We start from the raw sequence: 20,390 nt of genomic DNA, 5'->3' as shown, positions 1-20,390 counted from the left end.
ATATTTTTTTAAAAAACTCACTTTGAAATGAAAATTACTTACACTACTGCACAGGAAGTTATTTTCTGCTATGTTTATATTTACTAGGTAGTGAAAAAATCTGTTGTCTTGGTATTCTGGGGGCAGGTTTTGACTTAGTTTTAGAAAAATGCTTCTCAAATGCCACTGCATTTTTGTCACCTGGAAATCTTACTAAAATATAGATTCTGAGCAGAGGGTATGAGTAGGACCTGAGATTCTGCATTTCTTTTTCTTTTTCTTTTTTTTTTTTTTGAGACAGAGTTTTGCTCTTGTTGCCTAGGATGGACAGTGGCGCATTTTGGCTCACTGCAATTTCTGCCTCCTGAGTTCAAGCAATTCTCCTGCCTATACCTCCTGAGTAGCTGGGATTACAGGAATATGCCACCATGCCTGGCTAATTTTGTATTTTTAATAGAAATCCGTCTGGGGTTTCACCATGTTATTCAGGCTGGCTCAAACTCCAGATCTCAGGTGATCCACCCACCTCAGCCTCCCAAAGTGTTGGGATTACAGGTGTGAGCCACTGCGCTCGACCAGATTCTGCATTTCTGACAATCTCCCAGGTGATGGCAGTGCTGCTGGGACCACACTTTGAGTAGTATGATTCTAGAATGCCTGGATATGTGTTAGTCACAGTTTTTCCTGAGAAAGGAGAACTGATTTGTGAAGGCCAGTTGATAACTAGTTTATTATTAAAAGAATGTTGAACATTGCATTGTTTATTGGGTCAGTTTATATTTCTTCTTTACAGATATTGAAAACTCTTGGGCTGAGCTGTGGAATAGTAATTTTGAATTAAATCCAGATCTTCATCTTCCAGCTGAAAACAAGTACATAGGTCAGTAAAACAGCAGTTTTTATACATAATCCATCCATGTGCTAATAGGCACCTGTATAGCACATTATATTTTACAAAGTATCATAGGAATTTACATTTGAGATTCCCAGTAGCATTCTGAGGTGGAGATAACCATTTTCTTACTTTTCCAAATGAGAAAACTGAGGGTCAAAAAAGCAAAGTGACTGGTGCAAGACTATTCAGTTGGTGAATGAGCAACCAGGACTTAAACACAGATCTTGGGACTCTGAAGTTGATGCTGTATCTTGTGTAGCATAGCTGGCTGATCCTTTCACACCAGTCTCCTTAGGGATTGACATTATCTTGCCAGGTTGTTCTGTTGCTTTTCAAACTGCAGGTGGCAGCTGATTAGAAGGTTGGGAAGTCAGTGTAATAGATTGTAAGGTCAGTGTAATGAGCCATGAAAACTCATTATTCATTTCAATCAGAATAGAAAATAGCAAAGTGTTTCATTGCATATAGAAAGAATGTTATTTTAAGAACTTTTGTTTCAAATAGGTCTCTCTGCCTGTCTACTAGCTTGCAATGGAAAACATATTTCTAAGTATGAGTTGCAGAAAAAGATAATTGAAAGCTACCAATCTTAGGTCCAAGGTTTTAGAGTTGCTTATAAGTATAGTTTACTCAGAACACTGTATTTCCCAGCCATTTATTACACTTCTATGATTATACCCAAAAGTTTTGAAAACAGGTACTCAAACAAATATATGGACCTTCATGTTCACACAGCACTGTTGACAATACCCAAAAGATGGAAACAGCCCAAATGTCCATCAGTGGATGAATGGATAAACAAACTGTGGTGTATACATACTTTAGACTATTACTCATAAAAAAATGTAGTACTGATACATGCTATAATGGGGAAGAACCATGCTAAGTGAAAGAAGCTAGGCACAAAAGGTTACAGATAAGTCCATATATACAAAATGTCCAGAGTAGATAACATAGATAGAATATAGATTGATGATTGCTAGGGGCTGAGGTTAGTGGGTAATGAGGAGCAATCCCTTAAGGAGCAGGGAGTTTCCTTTTTGGGTGATGAAAATGATTTGGAACCTGATAGAAGTGGTAGTTGCACAACATTATGAATGTATTAATGCTTCTGAATTGTTCACTTTAGATAAGTTTATGTTATGTGATTCTCCCTTCAATTAGGGGAAAAAAAGCCTTTAAAGAAAGTGTTAAATATTTTTGACATTTCAGTTTCACATTTTGAACTGTAAATAATCTAAACAACCCAGTTAGCTTATTATTTTAGTTTAGTTTAGTTTAGTTTTTTGAGACAGAGTTTCACTCTGTTGCCCAGGTTGGAGTGCAGTGGCATGATCCTGGCTCACTGCAGCCTTGACCTGCTGAGCTCAAGCAATCCTCCTGCGTCAGCCTCCTGAGTAGCTGGGATTACAGGTGTGCACCACAATGTCCAGCTAATTTTTAATTTTTTTCTAGAGATGTGGTCTTTCTATGTTGCCCAGGCTGGTCTCAAACTCCTGGCTTCAAGTGACCCTCCTACCTCAGCCTTCAGAAGTGTTGGGATTACTGGCATGAGCCACCATTTGTACCAAATTCAGCTCTTTTAAGTAAATATAGCAAGTACTCAAATTTTAAAAGTTAGCTATTTTTTTACCTATGTGTTGATGAAACTGTTGTTTTAATTAACCAAAAGGACAAGTTTGATTTTGTTTGAGCAGAACTATTTTGTAACCTTTCAAATGTATAATACATAAGGTTAGTAAAAGGCATTCTCATGAATTAATGGATCGTTTCATAAATTGGTTTATGAAACTATCCTGACTAAAGGTTCCTCTTTCAAGAAAGGGAATGAAGCAGAATGTATAGTACTCAGAATCAATTCTTGGGAAATTCCAGATCTTCAGAGTTTATTTACTTTAAGGCCAACATAGTTTTCCTTTCAGTATTGGTCTACTAATTTAAAGTATTCCAGCATCTGAATTTGGCTTATTTTTGCCACAGAGAAAAGTTACTTAGACTCGTGAAGCCAGTAACAGATTACTGGAGCTACTGCTGAAATACTTGAGTGAATTATTATTATTTTCTTTTGTTAGCCACGGACTTTACATTGAAGGCTTTCGATTGCCCTGAAACAGAATACCCAGTTAAAATTGTGAATACTCCCCAAGGTTGCCTGTGGTATAAGAAAGACAACAAATTCAAAATCCCCAAAGGTAAAATGTTGCCCTCCTGTAACCTCCCTGCTGAATTCCAGTGTTCTCTTTAGATTCTTTGTTTGACATGTGACTATCTACTTGCTATTTTGGTCCTCCTTTGTGGATGAGGCTAGTGCTGTGTGCCTCTATCAGCCATCTTGAAGCCCTCTCATCCTCCCTAAAAGGAATAAAATAAGTAAATCAAATGTTTCTCCACTTAGTAGCAACTTGTTTCCCCTGTGTATATCACCTGCTTCTCTTTCCTTCTCCCCTTCCATTTGAAGACCTTTTCTATGCTTATTCTACCAGATTTATACTGTGCTCCTGTGCTGTCACAGAAATCCTTATGGATACTCCGGTGTCCAGGAAATGAAAATTTAAGGCTATAATGAAATTTTGTTTTTAGATTTTTTTCTTTCAGTTAAATGAAAGCAGAGCCAGGTGTTTGGCCTTCTTAAAGAATTGGTGGTGTTATTTGAACATTGTTTTTAAAAACAGATTAGAATATACAAAGGGATTATTCATAGACATAATAGCCTAGTTCAGCATTACAAATGTGAAAGCCCCACCAATTGCCTCCTTCTACCATTTTGTTTTCAGCATAAAGAACGCATAGTATAGAGTCAAGTAGACTCTGAAGTCCTTATCTTTAATGTCGTGGCCCTAACTGTGTTGCTTTTTACTGTTCTGTTCTTGAACATGGCATAAGGAACTTATTGAAGCAACATGGAATCATAGGCTGGGTGCTCTTGTATGTCATTTAAGCGATATCCCCATCCTTAAAACACAACTATATTGTAGGTCTGTGGGATTCTTGAGTTTATTAGGAAGGTATTTTCTTTTTTCTTTTTTTTTTTGAATAGCTTATGAGTTTCTAAAAATCTCCTTAACGTTTATTCAGTTTCCTGGGAAAGCCTCTGCTTTCCAAGGAAATTTGTGTGAATGTTGGGGTTGTTCCCTTAATGTTCTTAACATCTGTGCTCTAAAAATTTTTCCTGACTGAAGCTATTAATAAGTATGAGTATTTATAGGCCTCTCTGTGTATCTGCCCATATGTCTGGTCTTCCCATAAATTAAAAAGTACCTTCTGGAACTCCTTATTTGGAATGGTAAATACCATTTTTTAAAAGACCCTTAAGAATAAAGATGTAATGAGGATTTAAGGATTAGTAGTTTATTTCAGAATTAAATATATATATATTTGAGGGAAATAACAGATGTATAAAATATTTGAGGCCCCTAACCTTTTTTATCAATGGTCTTTTTTCTTTCAGCATATATACGTTTCCATCTAATTTCACCCTTGATACAGAAATCTGCAGCAAAGTAAGTGTTTTTTTTGAAAAATACATTTTTTAGTTATTGAAAAACTATTTTGTTTCATTTTAAATCATTCTTTCATTTTCTCGATCCGTATTTGAGCTATGTTGCTGCTCCATTGCTAGCACCCATATAGGTGAAACATGCAGATAGTGTAGACTAGAGCAGTTCATTCCCAATTACTGGCTGGGGAAAAGTCCTTAAAGTAAAGATCACTTTGGGTGAGTGTCCAGTCTATAATGAGACTGATGGATCTGTTGATTCTGTATTTATAGAATACAAAGGAATGTGATTGTTTCTTTTCTTAGTAAATCACTTAGTATTTATGTAGATAACTTTCATTGCGGAAAGCCAGAGAGCCTAAAATGTATCTGAACATAGGAAATGTTGGTGCAGTTCTTCTTTCTTCTCCCATTTAACTGTAAAATCCAAACTTAAAATGACAAGCCGCACTAGAATTTGTTAATATTCACTCTAAAAAATGCATTCCCATACCTCATATTTTTAATTAGTCTGAATGCCAAGGCTTGGAGGTAGAGCCTTCAGGCCAGTGCTGCTGTTGCCCATTCCATTTACCTCAGTGTGAAGTATAAATATTATCATTTTCTATGTGTATATGACATGATAAAGATTGGGAAACACTGCTGAATGTAGGAATTCTGTAATGCACCTCTGAAACTGAATCCTGAGTAAGCTTTTTTACCTTTGAACTAAATTAATATACAGTTTTACATTCTGGAGTAGAGAATTTACAATTTCTAAAAATGAAGCTGCTTACCCTAAATTGAAGCAAATCTATTTCATGTGTTTTTCTTACTAATTAAAGATGCCATTTGCATTTTGTACTTCTTAGTGTGGTCCTCTTTGATATCTTTGTCAATATCCTTACGCATAACCTTGCGGAACCAGCTTATGAAGCAGATGTGGCACAGCTGGAGTATAAACTGGTAGCTGGAGAATATGGTTTAGTTATTCGAGTAAAAGGATTTAACCACAAACTACCTGTAAGTACAAGTACTCTGTTTTCCTTGTAGAGAGCATTAAAATACCATATTTATATGGAGGTTTGTGCATGGGATGCTGTACAGAGAAAAAAATGTTTATTAATATGGATTATCATGAGTATTCTTGGCTGATGACAGCTATTCTAACTTTAACCATAATAAGAACAACATATGTTTCATTAATTGCTGGCAGTACATGGGATTATAGCCTGTGCTTTAGGATTGATTTCACTTCCCTTTGCTATCAGTTTCTCCACAGCAACACTGGCATTTGAGATTGGTTCTAGTTAAATTTTTTACCATATAGGAATAACAATTTTTGTTTTGAGACATACTCTCACTCCATCATCCCAGACTGGAATGCAGTAGTACGATCTTGGCTCACTGCAACCTCTGCCCCTTGGGTTCTATTGGTTCTTGTGCCTCAGCCTCCTGAGTAGCTGGGACTACAGGCACATGCTACCATGCCCAGCTAATTTTTGTATTTTTAGTAGAGATGGGGTTTTGCCATGTTGGCCAGGCTGGTCTTGAACTCTTGACCTCAAGTGATCCGCCTGCCTCAGCCTCTGAAAGTGCTGGGATTACAGGCATGAACCACCATGCCAGCCATGGAATAACAAATTTGACTGGTACACTGCCTGAAATAGAGTAGAACTCAAATGCTTGTTCCCTTACTTCCTCATCTATGCTCCCTCTCATTGTTTCAAGTATGTGTGTCTTGTTTCCCTTCTAAGTTTATGAACCTTTTTGAAACAGGGTCTGTATCATGTCAATTATTAATCTCTTAGTGAGGAATATGTTCCAGTATTGCTTCATCAGAAACTTCAAAAGAAGAGAAAAAAATAATGGGTTGTTAGCAAAGAGAGTTAATTATTGAATACCAGGTAAAGTAATATAATATACTCAATAATAAATTTTATATCTAGGTTTCTTGGGTATAATATATATTATATTAATATTTAGGTAAATAGGTTTATATAAGAAAGATTTTAGAGGAAAGCACCTGCCAGAAAGACCTGTGCTAGGTGGTAATAGCCTCCATGTTGGCAAAAAACCCAGGCGAAGAGTATAGCTCTCACCTTTTTATGCCTTTTCCCTTCTCCATCTCCCCAGGGAACAAAAAATTGGTGTCAGAAGGAGACACCATGGAATATTTTACTTCGTCAACCTTCTAAGGCCTAAATATAATGTAGCTTAAGTTTCAAGCAGATTAAAGCCTAATTCAGTGATTGTCAATTAAAAGATATGTTTTAGAATTACTTGGAGAGCTTATTAAAAATACAAACCATAGAAAAGTATTTGATGTTCTTGAATTTGTGAGGCTTGCTTAGCCTTAATATTAAAACCTAATATAGAGCACATATCTATATATATGTATGTACAGAAAACTAGAGATCAATTTTACCTATAGAATATAGATGTAAACTTTCTTAAAATTTGAAAATTAAATCCAGTATAGCAAAAAGAGTGATTCAAGTATCAGGAATGCTAGGGTTGTGTAGTATTAGGAAAATGATGATCATAAGCCACCATAACACAAGTCAAAGGAGAACCACTATATGAATATAGTGATAACTGCTGATAAATCATTTGATATATTTGAGTTGGTATTCCCAATAAATAGGAATGGAAGGAGATTACTTAAGTATAAAAACCTCAAGTAAAGAACTATCAGCAGACATTACATTAACTGATAAGATGATGAACACTGACATCAAAGAATAATCCACAATCATCTCTATTATTATTATCGTTGTTTTAGAGGTTCTGGCTATTACAGTAAGATGAAAAAATGAAAACTTTTTTGGAAAAATATTTTTCCCTGCAGATGATATGATTATATTCTTAGAAAACCTCACATACCAATAAAATTAAATAAAAAATTAGGTGTGATATGGCTGTATATCAGAATCAATGGCTTTTTTTCCTGCATAGTAGCAATAACCATAGACATTTAGAAATGGAAGCCAGGCGGATGTGCCTGTGGTCCCAGCTACTCCAGAGGTTGAGGCAGGAGAAATACTTGAGTTTGAGCATATAGTGAGCTATGATTGTGCCACTAGCCTGGGGGATATGGCGAGGCTCTGTCTCTTAAAAAAAGAAACAAATGGATGGTAACAGTCTTACATTTATTTACAATATTGAGAACAAAAAAACAACAAAATGGCTAATAAACAGGAAAAGTATAGGACCTATCTAAAGACAAACTACAAATCTTATTGAGAACACCCATGAAATGATTAAAAAAGGAAGAATTGTTCCAAATTTGACAATTATTTAGGATTTTGGACCCTTAAGATTCTTTAAGGCTGGGAGGCTGATGGGGGAGGATCACTTGAGGCCAGGAGTTTGACACCAGTGTGGCAACATAGCAAGATCTCATCTGTACAAAAGCAAAAAAATTAGCTGGGCATGGTGGTGCGTGCCTCTAGTCCCAGCTACTCAGGAGGCTGAGGTGAGAGTATCGCTAGAGCCCAGGCATTTGATGGCTGGAATGATATCCTCTCTCCAAATAACATCCAAGCAAACAAAAAAATTGAGTTATTAGTAATTTTCTTATGTCCCCCCACATTCCTAGTACCATGCTGAGCCCTTGGTAAAAACCGAAGAAAAGCATTTTCCTCCCTAATACATAGTGGATTTCCATGCTTCTTAAAATGCTTCCTTCTTTTTCTTTTAGTTACTGTTTCAGCTCATTATTAACTACTTAGCGGAGTTCAGTTCCACACCAGCTGTCTTTACAATGATAACTGAGCAGCTGAAGAAGACTTACTTTAACATCCTCATCAAGCCAGAGACTTTGGCCAAGTGAGTATAAATGAGATGAGCTTATATTTTGAGGGCCTGAAAGTATTAGTCTTCCTAGTGGGTAGGTGTGGGGGATAACACTATAGTCCAGTGCTAATTTTTAGCCATGTTTGAATTGTGCTGTGGTTTAGGAAACCAGTCCAGAGGGTTATAGTATTTCTAAACCCAGCTTATGTAGTTAGCTGTGAATGGACTGAAAGCAGCCTACTGTACTTAGAGACTAAAAGTAAAGAAGGGTGTTTTCCCCAATCATCATAACTAAATAACAGTTAAAGATGTGCTTGTTTTGGGCCGGGCATGGTAGCTCATGCCTGTAATCCCAGCACTTTGGGAGGCTGAGGTGGGAAGATCACGAGCCCAGAAGTTCAAGACCAGCCTGGGCAATAGCAAGACTTTATCTATACAAAAAATTGAAATATTAGCTGGGTGTGGTGCCACATGCCTGCAGTCCCAGCTACTTGGGAGACTGAGGTGGGAGGATTGCTTGAGTCCAGGAGGTTGAGGCTGCAGTGAGCCATGATCATGCCACTGCACTCTAGCCGCCATGACAGAGACAGACCCTGTCTCATAAAAAACAAACAAACAAACAAAAAACAAAAAGAAGTACTGGCTTTATTGTAGCCCTGAATTACTTATTGGTGATTTTAGTATGTTGGTGATTAGTAGCTGAGTTAAATTTCTAACCATGTCACTTATCTAGCAATCTTAACTATTCCAAATTCAGCCAAGGTTCCAGAAGAGACCAGAAAGATAGCTGCACAGTCTGTATGCTAATACTTAAACCCTCTGCCTATAGGCAACCCCCTTGGGCCTTCCATCAGAGCCTGTTCTTCCTACAGGCTAATTGTAGCCTGTAGGACAGGTTTGTGTGAATCAGAAAAAAGTATCCCTTTGGGGTACCCTTTGTTAGCAGGTGGAGCCTTTGTGGGAGGTAGAGAAAAGTCTTCTGAACAGACATAGCCCTTTGTGCACATGGCTGGCTAGCCCCTACTTGACCTTTTTGCTCTGGGGATCTATAAATAGTGAACAGCACAACCTTATGTAGAGGTTCTGCTTTTGACACAGCTATAATGAACCCATCAGTTTCCAGAATTAGAAGGGGTTAGGAGTCAGGCATGTAATAACTGATATTCTGATCATAGAAAGTTACAAAAACTATTAACCAGATATATGTATGTTAGAAAGGAGAGTTATCTGTAACGATTGATATGATAATACCCCTGCCAATAACTCAAGAATACTACTTTATTTATAAAAATACTACATTATTAAATACTACCTTCTATTTTATTAAAATTCAACTCTTGAAATTTATAAAAGCTAGAATAATAATAAACCTGTTTGTTGAAGATTTTTAAGCTAGATCTAAGAATTTTATATACATTCATTAATTTAATTCTAACCAAAATGGTTATCTCTTATAAATTACTTCCCCTATTTTACAAATGAAGAAATTGAGTCATAGATGTTAGTAGACTTGTCAAATTCAAACAGCTAATTCGGATTGGGGTTGTGGAGACGGGGGATGAAGTTAATCTGATTCTGGACCAGAGCTGTTACCTCTATTATATTGTCACTACAGTAATAGATACCCAAATGATGGCCTCTAGAAATTAATAAAATACTAGAGTGGCCGGGCGCGGTGGCTCACGCCTGTAATCCCAGCACTTTGGGAGGCCGAGGCGGGCGGATCACGAGGTCAAGAGATCGAGACCATCCTGGTCAACGTGGTGAAACCCCGTCTCTACTAAAAATACAAAAAATTAGCTGGGCATGGTGGCACGTGCCTGTAATCCCAGCTACTCAGGAGGCTGAGGCAGGAGAATTGCCTGAACCCAGGAGGCAGAGGTTGCGGTGAGCCAAGATCACGCCACTGCACTCCAGCCTGGGTAACAAGAGCGAAACTCCATCTCAAAATAAAATAAAATACTAGATTTCAAATCAAAATAGTAATAATTTTAAGTCAATGTACAACTAAGTAATCTTGACTCATCTGGCAGCTTTACTTTTATGTGAAATATTTTACTCTGCAACTGAGACAGGTAAGTGCATTTTTGTACTGTTAAGTAAATTTGTTTAAAAGTTTGCATATGCGATTTTAAGTACTTTTTTGGTGATTATGACACTGTTTTCCCTTCTTATTTTGAGATAAAAATGGTCTCTCTTTAGAAAATCATTCTTTATAGAAATTTGACCAAATATTTCTTTATTCTCAAGATTCATTTCTAATAACATAACTTTGTATATATTTTTTCTGCCCTCTGTACAGAGATGTGCGGCTTTTAATCCTGGAATATGCCCGTTGGTCTATGATTGACAAGTACCAGGCTTTGATGGATGGCCTTACCCTTGAGTGTCTGCTGAGCTTCGTCAAAGAATTCAAATCCCAGCTCTTTGTTGAGGGCCTGGTACAAGGGAATGTCACAAGCACAGTGAGTGTGAGATGCTCTGTTAGTGTAGGCCAGGTCTGAATGCAGTTGTGAACTTTGGAATTGCATTTGTTCTTCCCTAAAGGGGAAACTGTAGTTTTGGCAGGCCAGCATTATCATATTCTGTTTAGGAGGGAACCTGACCCCTCTGATGCTGGGCAGTTTTCTTATAATGAAGAATGCTGGGGTGCATGGTGGCTCACACCTGTAATCTCAGCATTTTGGGAGGCCAAGGCAGGAGCAACACTTAAGGCCAGGATTTCAAGACCGGTCTAGGCAACATAGTAAGACCTTATCTCTACAAAAAAAAAAAAAAAAAAAAAAATTAGCCAGACATGGTGGCACATGCCTGTAGTCTCCGCTACTTGGGAGGGTTAGGTAGCAGGATCATTTGGGCCCAGGAGTTTGGGGCTCAGGATGCTATGACTGCACCACTGTATTCCAGCCTGGGCAAGAGAGTAAGGCCCTGTCTCAAAAGAAAAGAAATACAGAGAGAGAGAAAGAAAAAAAATAGATTGCTGGTAATAGATCAGGACTTTGAAATGGGTCTGGCATATCTATACTATTATAGTGAAATGGGTCTGGCATATCTATACTATTAGTTACATTTGTTGAAGATTGTATGTGGAAACCATAAACAATTTAGTGTAGAGATTAAAATAGGAGGAAGGAAATGTGAGGGATGTGTGTCCATACATACATACATACATAGCCAGAACAAGTATGTTAAGCCTGTTTGTGAAGCTAAGATGCTGGGGCTTTATCCTATAGAAATGGAGAACCATTAAAGGATTTAAGAAGATTTGTGATTAAGAAATATCCAGAGAGACAAGTTATGAATCTGTTATAAAAACTTGTATAGATAAGATTTCACTCATATGAGTTATCCAAAGTAGCCAAACTCATAGAAGCAGAAAATATGATGGTTTCCAATAGTTGGGGAGAAGAGGGAATTTTGGGTATGCAAGGTGAAAAAGTTCTGAAAATCTAATCTACTGCACAACAGTGTGAATATGTTAACATTATTGAACCATACACTTTTAAAAATGTTTGAGATTGGCTGGGCACAGTCGCCTGTAATCCCAGCACTTTGGGAGGCTGAGGCAGGTGAATCACAGGGTCAGAAGATTAAGACCATCCTGGTCAACATGGTGAAACCCGTCTCTACTAAAAATACAAAAATTAGCCGGGTGTGGTGGTGTGCGCTTATAGTCCCAGCTACTTGGGAGGCTGAGGCAGGAGAATTGCTTGAACCTGGGAGGCAGAGGTTGCAGTGAGCCAAGATCACGCCATTGCACTCCAGGGCAACAGAGCAAGAGTCCGTCTCAAAAAAAAAAAAATTGGATTGGAGTGAAAAATGTTGAAGCCTAATGTTAGGCCAAATAAATAAAAAAGAATTGCTTAAGGCCGGACAGGGTGGCTCATGCCTATAATCCCAGTACTTTGGGAGGCTGAGGTGGCAAAATCACTTGAGCTCAGTAGTTTGAGACCCCACTTCCACAAAAAAGAAAAAAAATTAGCTGGGTGTGACAGTGCGCACCTGTAGTCTCAGCTACTCAGGAGGCTGAGGTGAAAGGATTGCTTAAGCCCAGGAGGTGGAGGCTACAGTGAACTGAGATCATGCCATCGCACTCTAGCCTCAGCCTGGGCGACGAAGCAAGACCTGTGTTTCAAAAAGAAAGAAAGAAAAAAAAGTGCTTAAGAAATAGAAGATGACCAGAACTCACTCAGTGGGGGTGGGAGAGCAGGGAATCTAGAATGATGCCCAAAGTTCTTGCTTGAAGCAGTGGGTTGGTGGAACAGGAATAGTATTAAGATTGGGAGCATATGAGGAGTTTGTTCTGGTACATACTGAGTTGGACATGTCTGTGGAGCCTTGTACCTAAGGCCTTTTCCTGAGTCAGATGCTTGTTCAAGATTCTCTCCTTAAACTGTTTGGCTGTTAACCATCCTCCTCCATGGTTTCCCAGTTTCTTAGGGCTGGCGCTTTGATTGGAATACATAAATGGTCACTCTTGAAATTGTGGCTGCTATCCTCCCCTTCTATCTTCATTCTCCAACCCCAAAACCAGCCTTAGTTTCCATCTTGGTCTCCAAAAAAATTTTAAGTCTCAATCCACAAAGGGAAGAGAAGGAATAGCTGCCCGTTTTCCCGAGCCCCGTGGGAGTACCAGGCAAGGGCTTTTGGCACAGAGTACTTATTACCATGAATTTTCCCCAGTAGAAATCACTTCAGAGAAGAGCTCATCCCTCCACTTATTCCTTATTTTATAGATAAGAACACATAATTCTTAAAAGGGGAAGAGAATGTATTCACTCAGTATTAAATGTTATTTTCTTTGCTTTAATCCAGGTTCTATGTCAATGGGCTCAGGATTCTGAAACAAAGTCCATAGTTGTCATAAAGGCCACAGCCTAGTTGGGTAAACTAACACTGTACAATTAATTTTGATCCAGTTGGGAAACTGTATATGGGTAAACAGATTGCCAAGGGAGCCAGAACAATTAAGAGTCACTGAGTGTTCCACAAACATAATCAGTCTTGAATCAGTCAATGAATAACTTGTCCAACATTTAGGTCACTAACTCTATCTGCTTTTCTAAAGCTATGCAGGGCTCCCCAAGCAATTGGAACATTGATGTTAGCTGATTCTGCGTGAAATGAATGTCTAGAGAGCCGAATTTAGTTATTCTCTTTTGCCTCATAGGAATCTATGGATTTCCTGAAATATGTTGTTGAGTAAGTATTTGAATTTTCTCTTTGGGGTTATGTGTTCTTACCAGCGAGAGGGCATGGAGCCACAACCCAGTTGTTACTAAACACACAATTGAAATACTGCTTGTGGTAGATTTTTTTGAGGCTGGTGTACAAAGCAATTGAAAAGGTGCTGTAGAAGGCCTAGCTTCTTACAGTTTTTAGGTGCCTCAGTGACTCATACTAATTCTCTTGCAGCAAACTAAACTTCATGCCTCTGGAGCAGGAGATGCCTGTGCAGTTCCAGGTGGTAGAGCTGCCCAGGGGCCACCATCTATGCAAAGTGAAAGCTCTGAACAAGGGTGATGCCAACTCTGAAGTCACTGTGTACTACCAGGTCAGTTGGGGGTATTAAAGACAGGTGGAAGATTCAGTACCTGACCCAGTGACCTTCAAGGCCCTTTTATAGTTACTTCTGTCGTTTCACGCTTGGGGCCATGTGTCTTCTTGAAGCAACTACATTTGAAAATTGCTCCTGTTGGTAAAATTGATCCTTTTTCAATCACAGTGAGGTATTGTTTTATTAATCACCTAAGTACTAATCTAGAGGGCCAGAAACTGAGGTGCGGATGGAAATCCCTACATGTGCCTCTGATAGAACTCCCAAGTAGCAGAAGGACATTTGTTAAGGGACAGTTTTGAAAAGAATACAGAAGTAAACATAGCCAAACAATTAAGACACAGCAAACAGAATGACTACCAGAGTCATAAATGTTTTAAAGCACCTGAGAGGAAGGATTTATCACCTCTGTTTTAGGGTGACAACTCCATGGTCCAGAGCCTCTTACTTCTTGAGGTCTTACCAGCTGGGTCTTAAATTTATTCCTTTTATCTTCAGATTCTGTGTTCTTTCCATGTCATTCTATTGGGGAGGGTGGTGTTTTTTAAAGTAAGGAAGCACTTAGCAATAATCACAGTTAGCTAGCCCATAGCCTACTTTAACCTGTGGTTGGTGCCACTTGTTTCTAGAACTATGGAGATCTTCCTTAAACCTGTGCATGTCTAGTCTGATTGCTGACTTCCCAAATTCTGGGGCTCCTATAGCTAGCTACTGCTGTCATCTTGGGTTCCCTGCATCAGGATTTCACTTTTTATCAGGTCTTGTTAAGATCCCTGACTGGGCTTTGGGTGGGATGTTCTGATTATCATCATCTGTGTCTTGTATTTCTGGCCCTGGGCCTCAGCCTTATTCTGACATTATCCTGGTGTGGTTGTCAGGAGCCAATTCACTTGCCCAAGCTCACAGTCATCTTTTGATTGTTAGTGAAGTTGTGTCTTGTCCTAGTCATCTTTATAGGTACTTTGATTCAGGAGGAACAGCAGTTCTGGAGCTAGGTTGATACATTTTTGTCCTTTTGTAGAGGCCCTGCTTCTCTCTGGCGCCTCTGTGGCTGTAGCATTCCAACCTGCAGTCTTTTCTAGGTTATGACTACCAGATCCCAAACTCCACAAATGGTATGGCCTAGGCTTTCTTAACCTAGTCTACATTTTCAGTGCCTCTGACTGCTTACAACCCCGGGACAGGAGAACCTCTCATTTTCAGCAGGATTTCATATTGTAAGACTGTTCACAGAAATGCTTTCCATCAGTCACCTCTTAGCACTAGCTTCTAGTACAAATTGTTTCCTTTAGGAAACCATATCCTTTCTCACATAGAGCATTGGTTTTGTTGTGGTCCTTTTAGAGGGAAACAGAAAATCTCAATGCTGACTAATCAGGGCTTGCAAAGGGCACATAGGCATTAGCCTCTTCCTCTGGTAAGTGGGAAGCAAATGACTGTGTCAGAGGACCCTACAAGATCCTGACTCTGGGATGCACTAGCAACATCCTTGTTTACTGGCATCCTGCCCTTTCATTCTGAATGCATTATTTTGCCAATCTCGGCAGCTAGCATGTGATTCCAAAGTGTAGCTTCTTCCTCTTAAGTATTTTTCTTATCAACTGGTTTTGTTCCTTGTGTGTGGCACTGAGTCTCTGTTTTCTGTCCTCCTGAGGAATAGATCCAGATACATTTTAGGATCCCCAAACATTTCCTGCTGTCTTCCTTAGGGCTTTGAATTGCAAGTACTTAATTTTAGAATGTGTCCTCCGGATCCTTTGAGTCCTCTAGGCAGGATCTGGTAAAGTCAGAGATTATTAATCCCACCTTTCTTTGCACCTGCAATTCTATGCTAGTGCCGGGAGTACAAATGATCAAGCATGACTCCTGTCCTCATAGACCTTCAGTCTGGTGGGAAGGTCAACACCAAAGTATGATTAACTCTGTTGGGGGAGAGCATTGGTGGCGATACCTAAGTGGTTGCCTAGAATAGCTGGATTATTTAAAAGCCCTATAAACCATTGGATATTCAGTTGGCCTGACTACCTTCTCTTTTCAGTCAGGTACCAGGAGTCTAAAAGAATATACTCTTATGGAGCTGCTGGTGGTAAGTGTATAAAGGAGATGCTGAGGTTTTCAGCAGCCCCGTGACCCACTGTGAAGCCTGGCGTTTTCTGCCTGGGATAGGTGACATGGGGTGGTCAGAGACCTCTGATTTGAAGGTGAGATGGTCCATTTTACTGTTCTCACCTAGTATAAGCATGGACAGGAGGCCTGGGCCAATTAGGAAAAAGGCACTAAGGGGAGGCTGGACTTGGGAAACACTTTTGGGGAAGAAATGGAGGTTTCTCTGCTGGGAGGAGTTGGGCTGATGGGCGATATGTTGAATTACAGATGCACATGGAAGAACCTTGTTTTGACTTCCTTCGAACAAAGCAGACTCTTGGGTAAGTCTGCTGGCAAGGCCCTGAGCTCAAATAAGGGCCTAGGGCTGAAGTTTATCAGATATCCTTACTGAGCAGCCTGTTAGAGCTTCCTTCCATCTCATCGGGTGACACTCATCCAAACTTTTGGAATTTGTATCTTGGACTATAATCAGGTTTTCAGTTTGGTCAAGTTTCAAGATAAGAAAAAAGGCTAGTTTGTATTCCCCAATTCAGAAGTATGGCCACCTTAACATTTTTGGGTCCTGTTTCAGGACCTCCAGTCCCAGTAAGGATGGGCAGAAACGTTTCCCACTCAGATCTAATGCCTCCAAGGCCAGGGCCCAGATGACTACTTGAGCTCATATAACTTTTTTCTTTGGCTGTAGGTACCATGTCTACCCTACCTGTAGGAACACATCTGGGATTCTAGGATTTTCTGTCACCGTGGGGACTCAGGCAACCAAATACAAGTGAGTAAGGAAGTGAATAGATGAGTGTAACCTCCTATTATGGACATGGAGAGTAGCCAAGGGCTACATGTGCTTCTTGAAACCTTAGGTTTGCTCTGTTCAGTCAGTGGAAGCTGGGGAAGATGGTGGTTGTTGTAGATGGCCTGTTCTAGAACTGATCAATAGTTGCAGTGGCCCTATAGGACTTGATTCAAGTCCTGTGGTCATTGTGCAGGGCTTGCCAATGTTTCTTCTCTTCAGGAAGACCTGAGGATAAGAAGGGAAAGGATGCTTGATCTGACATACATGCTGAAACCTGTTTTCAGCTTTGGAATGGTCAAACATGGTTGTGACAGCTTCATTATGAGGAGACCAGGAAACTGGGCTGGAGGTGGGGTGAAGGGGAGGGTTTTGTTTTCTTCCTTTCCTCAACTTAAGGTGGAATACTGAGGCCTGGGAAAACATTTTAGCCTTTTTTCCTGGAAATACATTTTAATTCCTTCTTTTGCCTTCTGCCTGAGATCAGGTTTCTGATGACTGAATTGAAGGTGTTTTGTTTCAGTTCTGAAGTTGTTGATAAGAAGATAGAAGAGTTCCTTTCTAGCTTTGAGGAGAAGATCGAGAACCTCACTGAAGAGGCATTCAACACCCAGGTGACTGAGCCAGCCTGGTCTTTTGGCCTTTGGCCCACAGGAGCCCCCCAGATACAAGTTTTAACAGGGCTATTTGTTGGCTAGTTTTTTAGCTTTGCAGCCCCACCTTACTCTTACCATAGTGTCCCCCTAGCTTCATCCCTCTCTATCATGCTGGCTCCATCACAAGCCAGGCTGGACAGGACCAGGTGTGTTCTGGGGGAAGTGGTATGTTCCCACACCTAAGCATTTTTCTTTTCGGTGGGAACAGGTCACAGCTCTTATCAAGCTGAAGGAGTGCGAGGATACCCACCTTGGGGAGGAGGTGGATAGGAACTGGAATGAAGTGGTGACACAGCAGTACCTCTTTGACCGCCTTGCCCACGAGGTAACATGGTTTTCAGAATAAGACAGCCCAGACAAACTGGTGAAGGTTCCCGATTCTACAGTAGTCACAGGTCCATGCAAACCAGCATTGTGTGGAGGAGAAACCTGAACACTAGCCCTGGCCTGGTTACTCGCTCACTTGAGTTTTCAAACTGGCCTCTCTAGCACCTTAGGTGGCCATGTGAGCTGGGTGCTAATCCTTACGACAGACACTACCACCAATTTCAGTCAGAGCAGCTCTATTTTTGTGCTATATATTGAGGTTTACAAGATTTTTGTGGAGAAAAAAGGTTTTGCCATTTAAAGAAAATTGAGGACTCTTGTTTTTTGGAGTTCGTTATTCCAGGTGCAGGTCTTTTGACAATTTCTATTCCAAAGTAGTAAAACCTATGAAAAAGAGATCTGGATCCTGCAGTCCAGTGTGACTTTTGGTAATATATAGCCCCTATATGGTGAATTACCATAGGACATCATTGCTCTGTGATGGAAAGAGGTTACTCAACAAGAGGCTTCACCTTAACACACTCTAGTTTTCTTAATAGAAGGTAGATTTCCTCAAGCCACAGTATGCAGTTACCATGTAATTGGGAGGTGACACTAACAAGATCTGGGTGCTGGGCTCAGTGTCTCGTATTAAGCTGTAATTATAGCATCTACTAACCTCTCTTGCCATTGTAGATGATTATAAAACGTCAAGGTATGCCAGAGAGCTTCATCATTCTGGTCTGGAAGGTTAGGGGTAACCTGAGAATAGGAAGAATAAAATGAAGTCTTCAGAGGCTAAGCTAAGAGCTATTTTCTTCTAATTTCTTTCCTATCCTCCCTTCGCTTGTAAGATTGAAGCACTGAAGTCATTCTCAATATCAGACCTGGTCAACTGGTTCAAGGCTCATAGAGGACCAGGAAGTAAAATGCTCAGCGTTCACGTAAGTATGGTTAACTCCATCCTTTCTAGGGTTATCAGAGATCTTAAACCCCTAAATCTGGTCAGCATATTTTTCACCTTTGTCTTTGACCTTTTTCAGGTTGTTGGATATGGGAAGTATGAATTGGAAGAGGATGGTACCCCTTCTGGTGAGGATTCAAATTCTTCTTGTGAAGTGATGGAGCTAACATACCTGCCAACGTCTCCTCTGCTGGCAGATTGTATCATCCCCATTACTGATATCAGGGCTTTCACATCAACACTCAACCTTCTCCCCTACCATAAAATAGTCAAATAAACTGCAGTCACATTGGCCTGAAGCAATGTGTGTTTTAAAATGTGTTTGTATTTTATGGAGTTAGTTAGTTATACTACTACTGCCTTTTTGAATTTTTGCACTGGCATCATAGCATTTGATTTACTTTTTATCCTTTCTTTGTTGAGACTAATAAACCCAGGGTTACTATAGGAGCTGGAGAAAAATTATTAGCAGAGTGGGCCAAGTGAGACCAGAAAGCTTGCAGCAGCACTTCTGAGAAGCCCTGGCCTGTGTCCTGAGACTGAGAATCTACTTCTTGAAAGGCCCTATGAAACCGGTATATTGAATAACTAACTAAATGCTAGGTATTAGTGTTAGTACCTAAATGCTAGGTACTAATGCCTAGTTTTTGGTGTTTTTTTTTGATGATGTATTTTTAATAAAGATAGTTCTGTATTTCCCTTCAGAATGAGCCATTTGCTGCTGTGGCATTCATTTTATTGTATCTATTTTGGTTCACTGTGGGGTGGGGATCCATATATACTCGTCTCAAATCCTCTAAGGCAATAAAACATTTTTGGACAAAATGTTGGCAGGTAGCCCTACATATGCAACATGAGTTCAGTGAAGAGTCTGAGGAGTCACCTGGCAGGGGCTAAAGACAGAACACAGAGTCTGAGAGAGGAAAAAGGAAAAGAATCGATCCTCCATTTTTTTAAAGTGTCTTTTTGAAAAGCTAACTCCTGTATTCAAGGTTGTTGAGTAATTGGCTTCCAAGTTTAACTGTAAAGATAATAAAAGATACGCATTTTTAAAAAGGTTGGAAAAATCACCTTATGAAGCCGTAAGCACTAAGAATAATTAAACTGTAATTCAGGATTAGATACAATTTAATAATAGTTCAGTTCCAAAATAAAAGTTATTGTAGGTAAGACCATGAAATTTCCTAACACTTGATTTTAATACATTGTGCTAATTTTCTAAAACAACTCAAAGGAAACCATATTTATAGTAGGCAGAGTATTTATGAAAAAATCTGGCATCAGGTATATTTTAATATATATATGTGTGTGTGTGTGTGTGTGTGTATACGTATGTTTGTTTGTATGTGGTGTGTATATAGATGTGTGTGTGTATGTATCCCAAGATTATATGAACTAAGAAACAGGTTGTATATCTTAACAGCAGTACTAGAGTGTGGCGTTTCAGACATGGATTTATAAATGCTTTTCAACATGTGAGGTTTGGAAAATGAGCAGACATCACCTTGTTTTCAAAACCTGAAGTTTTTCTCAGGATTGAAGTCAAAATCATAACTGCCACAGAGGGAAAAGAGGACCTTTTCCCACTTTAATTGTTCATCTGTGTCAGAAAGTCCAGTATCCCTGAGATAGGAACCACTGTAATAAGAAGGGAGTGAACAGGTTTCTCCCAAAGGAAGATTATTTCTTGCTGAATTATGCCTACTGCCCTGATCATCAGGTATAAACTTTGCATCTTCCAACCTAATGCTTGGCAGCACCAAGACGTTTTAGTAATGGTTCATCATAAACCCAACATTCTCCATCTTCATGAAATAACTGTAAGAGAAAGGGGGAGAATTTAGTTACATATTTGCTTTGTACTTCT

At 39.5% G+C, this 20,390-nt stretch overlaps 2 protein-coding genes across 13 annotated transcripts in view; one reads left to right on the top strand and one right to left on the bottom strand.

Moving 5' to 3' along the window:
* Positions 1–18,822, top strand: part of NRDC (nardilysin convertase) — a 101,341-nt gene extending 82,519 nt beyond the window's left edge. For all 4 annotated transcript variants that reach the window (XM_064372334.1, XM_012434513.2, XM_012434511.2 and 1 more), the window contains 15 exons: positions 773–859; positions 2,947–3,066; positions 4,323–4,374; positions 5,222–5,372; positions 8,053–8,180; positions 10,450–10,612; positions 13,318–13,349; positions 13,563–13,701; positions 15,743–15,790; positions 16,078–16,130; positions 16,496–16,579; positions 17,121–17,211; positions 17,462–17,578; positions 18,414–18,503; positions 18,603–18,822. In XM_064372334.1, coding sequence (XP_064228404.1) covers positions 773–859; positions 2,947–3,066; positions 4,323–4,374; positions 5,222–5,372; positions 8,053–8,180; positions 10,450–10,612; positions 13,318–13,349; positions 13,563–13,701; positions 15,743–15,790; positions 16,078–16,130; positions 16,496–16,579; positions 17,121–17,211; positions 17,462–17,578; positions 18,414–18,503; positions 18,603–18,800 — 1,553 coding nt within the window. In that variant the 3' untranslated portion in view covers positions 18,801–18,822. The remainder of the gene's footprint in view (positions 1–772; positions 860–2,946; positions 3,067–4,322; positions 4,375–5,221; positions 5,373–8,052; positions 8,181–10,449; positions 10,613–13,317; positions 13,350–13,562; positions 13,702–15,742; positions 15,791–16,077; positions 16,131–16,495; positions 16,580–17,120; positions 17,212–17,461; positions 17,579–18,413; positions 18,504–18,602) is intronic.
* The window catches only part of OSBPL9 (oxysterol binding protein like 9), a 209,562-nt gene continuing 189,862 nt past the window's right edge, over positions 691–20,390 (bottom strand). For 7 of the 9 annotated variants that reach the window (XM_012434521.3, XM_012434520.3, XM_012434524.3 and 4 more), the window contains one exon: positions 19,634–20,341. In XM_012434521.3, coding sequence (XP_012289944.2) covers positions 20,267–20,341 — 75 coding nt within the window. In that variant the 3' untranslated portion in view covers positions 19,634–20,266. Of the gene's footprint in view, positions 18,322–19,633; positions 20,342–20,390 lie in introns of those variants that run through there. The other 2 variants (XR_001104578.3, XM_012434518.2) reach the window with 2 other exon arrangements.

The sequence above is a fragment of the Aotus nancymaae genome, unplaced genomic scaffold (assembly GCF_030222135.1).
Source record: "Aotus nancymaae isolate 86718 unplaced genomic scaffold, 86718_ANA_hifiasm-v0.15.2.pri h1tg000007l, whole genome shotgun sequence".
NCBI classification, from domain to species: Eukaryota; Metazoa; Chordata; class Mammalia; order Primates; family Aotidae; genus Aotus; species Aotus nancymaae.
The sequence above is the reverse complement of the archived record's forward strand: the minus strand, read 5'-3'. Positions and strand labels throughout refer to the sequence as shown.